The following is a 7554-nucleotide window of genomic DNA, read 5'->3' on the forward strand; positions in this document are numbered from 1 at the left end:
TGGTCAAACTACTGTGTTTTCTCTTTTTAAATCATAATGACAACTCAAAACATCCAAATGACCCTAATCAAAATTTCACATACCCCATTTCTTAATAGCTTGTATTGCCTCCTCTAACATCAATGACAGCTTTTGTGGTATTTGTTGAAGAGATTCTTTATTTTCTCAGATGATAAATCTACCCACTCTTCTTGGCAAAAAGCCTCCAGTTCCTGTAAGTTCCTGGGCTGTCTAGCATGAACTGCGGACTTGAGATCTCCCCAGAGTGGCTCAATGATATTGAGGTCAGGAGACTGAAATGGCCACTCCAGAACCTTCACTTTGTTCTGCTGTGGCCAATGACAGGTCGACTTGGCCTTGTGCTTTGGATCGTTGTCATGTTGGAACGTCTAAGTACATCCCATGTGCAGCTTCCAGGCTGATGATTGCAAATTTGCCTCCAGTATTTTCTGATAACGTGCTGCATTCATCTTTCCCTCAACTTTGTCCAAGTTTCCTGTGCCTTTGTAACTCACACATCCCCAAAACATCAGCGATCCATCTCCGTGCTGTACAGTAGGAATTGTATTCCTTTCATCATAGGCCTTATTGACCTCTCTCCAAATGTAACATTTATGGTGGTGGCCAAAAAGTTCAATTTTGGTGTCATCACTGCTTGTCTCTGTGCTGTTTTGCTCATTGTAGGCAAGATACTTTGTGGCATTTGCGCAGTTATGGCTTTCTTCTGGCGACTCGACTATGCAGCCCATTTTTCTTCAAGTTTCTCCTTATTGTGCATCTTATAGCAGCCACACTGCTAGTTTTCAGAGAGTCCAGTATGTTAGCTGATGTTTATGTTGGTTTTTCTTTGCATCCTGAATAATTTTCCTGGCAGCTGTGGACAAAATTTTTGTTGGTCTTCCTGACTGTGGTTTTGTTTTTACAGAGCCCTGATTTTCCATTTGTTAATCAAAGTTTGAACACTGCTGTCTGGCATTATCAATTCTTTGGATATCTTTTTGTATCGCAATCCTGTTTTATACCGTTCAACTACCTGTTCCAGTAGACAATTCTTTTGCTTTCCCATGACTCACAATCCAGAAATGTCAGTGGCTTTATGAAAGATGCAAGAGTCTGTCTGGATCCCAGAAACTCACTCAGCTTTCATGTACACACACTGATTACAAGCAAACAGTTCAAAGGTGAGGATATTACCTTTAGTAGCCATTCAAACCCATTTGTGTCAACTTCTGTACATGTTATCAGGCCAAAATCACAAAGGTATGTGAACTTTTGATCAGGATCATTTGGATGTTTTGGGTTGTCATTATGATTTAAAAAGAGAAAACAGAGTAGTTTGACAATAAATAGCTTCACCCAACCACTAACCATGAGTGGAGAAAACGTTTTGGTGTTATCATTCATATTCTCTGAAAAAAGGCCAAGAAATCAAAAGATCTGGTGGGGTATGTAAATGTTTGAGCACAACTGTATTATTATTATTATAGCGTCATTTATTCCATGGCGCTTTACATGTGAAAAGGGATATACATAACAAAAACAATTACAATAATCTTGAACAAAACGATTCACCAACTGGTACATGAGGAAAGAGGACCCTACCCACAAAGGCTCACAATTTACAATGGATGGGTAAGGATATAGAAGGTGAGGGTAGAGCTTGTCGTGAAGCGGTATGGGGGATTGAGGGTTACGTTAGGTTGTAGGCTTGTCAGAAGAGGTAGGTCTTCAGGTTCCTTTTAAAGTTTTCCATGGTAGTCAAGAGTCTGATATGTTGGGGTAGAGAGTTCTAGAGTAGGGGAAATACAAGGGAAAAATCTTGTATGCATTTGTGGAAACAGGAGATAAGAGGGGCGAGAAGGAGATATTGTGAGGATCGGAGGTTGCGTGCAGGTAAGTAATAGGAGACTAGGTCACAGATGTATGGAGGACACAGGTTTAGGATGGATTTGTATGTCAAGGTTAGGGTTCTGAACAGGAGTCTCTGGGCAATGGGGAGCCAGTGAAGGGATTGACAGAGAGCAGAGGCCAGGGAATAGCAGGCAGAAAGGTGGATTAGTCAGGCAGCAGAGTTTAGGATAGATTGGAGGAGTGCAAGAGTGTTAGAGGGGAGGTCACAAAGCAGGAGGTTGCAGTAGTCAAGTCGGGAGATGATGAGGGTATGCACTAGTGTTTTTGCAGAGTCTTGGTTGAGGAATGTGCACATCTGAGAGATATTTTTGAGTTGGAGTTGGCAGGAAGTGGAAAGGGCTTGGATGTGTGGTTTGAAGGAAAGATCAGAGTCAAAGTTTACTCCAAGTTAGTGAGCTTGAAGGAATGGGGTGATTGGGAAGCCATTGACTGTGATGGATAGGTCTGTTGGAGGGGTTGAATGAGACTGTGGAAAGATGATGAACTCTGTTTTATCCATCTTAAGTTTTAGAAATCTATCAGAGAAGAAAGATGAAATAGCAGACAAACATTTTGGGATTCCAGTTAGTAAGGAGGTGTTATTACAGTGCCTTGTGAAAGTATTTGGCCCTCTGGAACTTTTCAACCTTTTCCCACATATCATGCTTCAAACATAAAGATATCAAATGTACATTTTTGGTGAAGAATCAACAACAAGTGTGAACTTGAACAAAATGTATTGGTTATTTTAAATTTTTTGTGGAAATTCAAAAACTGAAAAGTGGGGCATGCAATGTTATTCAGCCCTTTACTTTCAGTGCAGCAAACTCACTCCAGAAGTTCATTGTGGATCTCTGAATGATCCAATGTTGTCCTAAATGCCTATTGATGATAAATATAATCCACCTGTGTTTAATGAAGTCTCCGTATGAATACAACTGCTCTGTGATAGTCTCAGGGTTCTGTTTGAAGCACAGAGAGCATCATGAAGACCAAGGAACACCACAGGCAGGTCCGTGATACTGTTGTGGAGAAGTTTAAAGCCGGATTTGGATACAAAAAGCGATCATATTGAAATGGAAGGAGTAATTTGAAAGAAAAAAATACTTTTAACCATGCCAAAGGAGTTGAAAAGAAAAGTATTGAGTGAGGAAAAGAAGAGCTCAATTCTGGCTTTACTAGCAGAGGGATACATACTGTAGTAACATAGTTAGCAAGGCTGAAAAAAGACATTTGTCCATCCAGTTCAGCCTATATTCTGTCCGAATAAATCCCCAGAGCTACGTCCTTCTAAAGAACCTAATAACTGTAAGATACAATATTGTTATGCTCCAGGAAGACATCCAGGCCTCTTTTGAACCCCTCTACTGAGTTCGCCATCACCACCTCCTCAGGCAAGGAATTCCAGATTCTCACTGTAAAGAATCCTCTTCTATGTTGATGGAAAAACCTTCTCTCCTCCAGACGCAGAGAATGCTCCCTTGTGACCGTAACCTTCCTTGGTATAAACAGATCCTCGGAGAGATATTCGTATTGCCTCGTAACATACATATACATGGTTATTAGATTGCCCCTCAGTCATCTTTTTTCTAGACTAAATAATCCTAATTTTGCTAATCTCTCTGGGTATTGTAGTTCCCCCAACCCCCTTTATTAATTTTGTTGCCCTCCTTCGTACTCGCTCTAGTTCCATGATATCCTTCCTGGTGCCCAAAACTGTACACAGTACTCCATGTGTGGTCTAACCAGGGGTTTGTACAGAGGCAGTGAGCATCATGTTGCCTCCATCCTTAAAATTTTGAAGACGGCAGTCCATTACAACAAGTTCAAGCAACAGACATTGGGGACAACAAAGCTACAGATCGGCAGAGGACGAAAGTGACTCTCCACTGACCGGGATGACTGTTATCTTATTCGAATGTCACTTAGCAAACGCAAGATGACATCAAGTGACCCACCAAAGGAAAGGCAAATGGCAGCTGGGGTGAAGTGCACTGCAAGAACAGTTCGTAACAGGCTCCTAGAGGCAGGTCTCAAGTCATGTAAAGTTAGAAAAAAAACTTTCATCAGTGAGAAGCAAAGGAGAGCCAGGTTGAAGTTTGCCAAAGACCATAAGGATTGGACCATAGAGGAATGGAAATCTTTTCTGATGAGTCTAATTTTCAGCTTTGCCCAACACCTGGTCGTCTAATAGTTAGACAGAGACCTGGAGAGGCGTACAAGCCACAGTGTCTTGCACCCACTATGAAATTTGGGGGAGGATCAATGATGATCTGGGGATGCTTCCCAAAGCCTGGAATTGGGCAGGTTAATCTTCACGAAGGACATATGAATCAAGCCGCATACCAGCTTAGCTTTGAAAAACACTTGCTTCCTTCTGCTCAGGCAATGTTCCCCAACTCTGAGGACTGTTCTTTCCAGCAGGACAATGCTCCATGCCACACAGCTAGGTCAGTCAATGTGTGGATGAAGGAGCACCACATCAAGACCCTGTCATGGCCAGCCCAATCTTCAAACCTGAACCTCATTGAAAACCTCTGGAATGTAATCAAGAGGAAGATGGATAGTCACCAGCCATCAGACAAAGAATAACTGCTTACATTTTTGTGCCAGGAGAGGCATAAGGTCACCCAAAAGCAGTGTGAAAGACTGGTGGAAAGCATGCCAAGATGCATGAAAGCTGTGATGAAAAATCATGGTTATTCCACCAAATATTGATTTTTTTAAAACTCTTCCTGAGTTAAAACATGAGTATTGTTGCTTCTAAATGAATAACAACTTGTTTTCTTTGCATTATTTGAGGTCTGAAAGCACTTTCATTTTTATTATTTTGACTATTTCTAATTTACTGCAAATAAATACAAAATGTATAGCTTTGAATTTCGGAGACATGTTGTCAGTAGTTTATAGAATAAAACAACAATGTAGATTTTACTAAAAAATATACCTATGAAGAGAAAAATCAGAGAAACTGAAAATTTTGTAGTGGTCTCTTAATTTTTGCCAGAGCTGCATTTTCCAGAAGTTGTGCACATTTCTGATTAAACGTCTGTCTCGTTCCTTAAATAAATTTCACGCTATAGCCTTTGCCAACATTTGCATCACATCATGTTTCTAATGCCATGTAATTGTGTGCACATCTGCGTTGGTTTCTTAGATAGTAATTTGCTAATGATATTTTTTAAAGAATTTTAGTCTCTTAATGAAACGTACCACATAGTGCCATTTGCATTTGGTAAATTGTGGATGTATGCAAATGCATAAGATAGCTAATTTCTATGTAACTTAATGTACCATTCAAATATCTGTTCAGTGTTATTTTCATTAAAAGAGTCCATTAGGAAGCTCATTTTTGTAATATGGCAAAAAAAATGAATTTAGTGCTACACTGTTGCTTTGTGTAGTTTAATAAACACATTTGAAAAATATTCTGACATATGATGCATAGATAAAAGTATGTAAATGCTTGGCTTCTTGTTTAGGGAGGGAGGAGGGATGAAGGCGAGTATATTATTCTAAATCATATAACGGGATTAAAGAATGTTTCCCACTGCCAGAAGTCAGCCCTTCAATTTTTAAGGTTTAAGTTTTAAAACAGACCTGAATAAGTAGTCTTTGCATAATGACTAATACATCTATAAATAATTGATATGGAAATTCTTTAATAAATGGGTTGACTAATAAGATGGTAATGACATAAATGCTAATATGAAGCATCCAATGTGCTTTGGCTGGTAGCTGTCAATCGCAGCTGCTGCCTGTATATAAGAGGAGGTGGTGCACAGCAGTCTCTTAAATGCCTGCATTGAGTTTAATCTCAGCATCATTTACAGGTGAGGATATCTGGACGCTGCTTCCATCTGCAAAGATCTCTGTGGGAGATGGAGACCAACTTCAGCACTGTGGACAGCTCTTTTTCAAAGCAGACACTGTATGCATTGGGATTTCAGCCTTTGGACCTCGGAGAATGGACTTTTATCACACCAACCTTACTGGTGTTGATCTGTTTATTAGGATTTGCTGGTAACCTATGCGTGATCTCCATTCTGCTTCATAATTCCAGAAAAGCCAAACCTTCATTCATCAATTCTCTGATTCTGAATCTAAGTATCTCAGATCTCATGTTGTTATTGTTTTCTGTGCCATTCAGGGCAGCAGCCTACTCAAGGTCTACTTTAACAGTAGGTTGGTTTTTGTGTAGAACTGCAGACTGGTTCACACATGCCTGCATGTCGGTTAAGAGCTTCACCATGGCTATAGTTGCGAGATACTGTTTTATATATGCCAGCAATCCTGCCAAGCAAATGACAATTCCACAAGTGACCATCTGTGCTGTTATGATTTCTACTTGGGTGCTAGCATCAGTTCTGCCACTACCTGAGTGCTTCTTTACAGATGCAAAGCAAAATTACAGCTCTGTTGTTTGCCTTTTAAGCATACCACCCCAGGCACAGGAGATAATGGCTATATTCATCAAGCTTTATCCTCTTTTTGTGTACTTCATCCCTTTCACAATTGCATTTTTCTACTTTCGGAGAGCATACAGCCAGTGCCAACGTAGAGGAACCAAAACGCAGAATTTAAGAAATCAAATGAGGTCCAGGAGGCTCACAATAATGTTATTGAGTGTAACTGTCACATTTTGCATTATGTGGCTTCCAGAGTGGATAGCATGGCTCTGGTTTTGGCATCAGCCTTTAAATGGTCCATCTCCTCCTCAAGCATTTATAATATTAGCCCAAGTCCTAATGCTTTCTCTTTCTTGTATAAATCCATTTATTTTTCTTGTCATGTCAGAAGAATTCAAAGAAGGTTTCAAAGATGTCTGGAAACATATCAACTCCAAAAAGACTTTGGATACTAAAGATAAAGATGAGGATGTTGTTAAAGATCTAGGAGCATTGACACCAGATGTTCCACCAGACTCGACTTCTTTCCCAGATCTTGTTCCTGAACGTCCTACCATTAATGGCTCAATAGAGCAATCATGTTCTCAACAAAACTTTGGAAGCCAAGACAGTAAGGAAAATCCTGTTTTACCAGATGTAGAGCAGTTTTGGCATGAAAGAGAAGCCAATCCTTCAGACCAGAACAATGATCCCACTCCTTGGGAGAATGAGGAAGATACAGTTGTTTCTGAGAGGTCTGTCCCACAAATGTAAGGAACTATGATGAACAGTTCAGTCTGATTGTTTTCACCTTTCCAGTGTGCTCTTATATGCTGTATTGAAGTTTAATTGTGAATTTGTGTAAAGATGTGTTCAAGTTATGATGTAATGATGACTCATAGTTTATGGTGGACTTGTTGTGACCAAATGAATTGGGGTTTGGAAAATACTGGGACATAACAATTAACTCTCGTACTTGTAAAAATGAACATTAATAATCATCACAATAAAACATGTTGGTCAAAAAGTCCTTAAGCCTCAAGCGCCTTGCCAGGAGTAATCGCCTCCCGTGAAATGCAGTTTCTTTTTGGCTTGTATGTATTTATCTTTCCACCTAAATGTATTTCAAGAGGTTAATACTGTGTTTTCCAGGCACGCTTATTTAATAACTGGGTGCATAATGGGGTTATATGAATTATTGAGAATTCTGTACATTAGATGTTCAATAATGGTGAATACTTTTAATTGATTGTAAACATATTGATAAGTGAAGTGG

General features: G+C 39.7%; 1 protein-coding gene across 1 annotated transcript; it reads left to right on the top strand.

The window, feature by feature from the left end:
• Positions 1-5695: 5695 nt before the first annotated feature.
• GPR151 (G protein-coupled receptor 151) lies at positions 5696-7308 on the top strand. Its single transcript, XM_077261154.1, has one exon. The coding sequence runs from the start codon at positions 5772-5774 to the stop codon at positions 7050-7052; it is 1281 nt and encodes a 426-aa protein (XP_077117269.1). The 5' UTR covers positions 5696-5771; the 3' UTR covers positions 7053-7308.
• Positions 7309-7554: the final 246 nt, after the last annotated feature.

The sequence above is a fragment of the Ranitomeya variabilis genome, chromosome 5 (assembly GCF_051348905.1).
Source record: "Ranitomeya variabilis isolate aRanVar5 chromosome 5, aRanVar5.hap1, whole genome shotgun sequence".
In the NCBI taxonomy this organism is placed as follows: Eukaryota; Metazoa; Chordata; class Amphibia; order Anura; family Dendrobatidae; genus Ranitomeya; species Ranitomeya variabilis.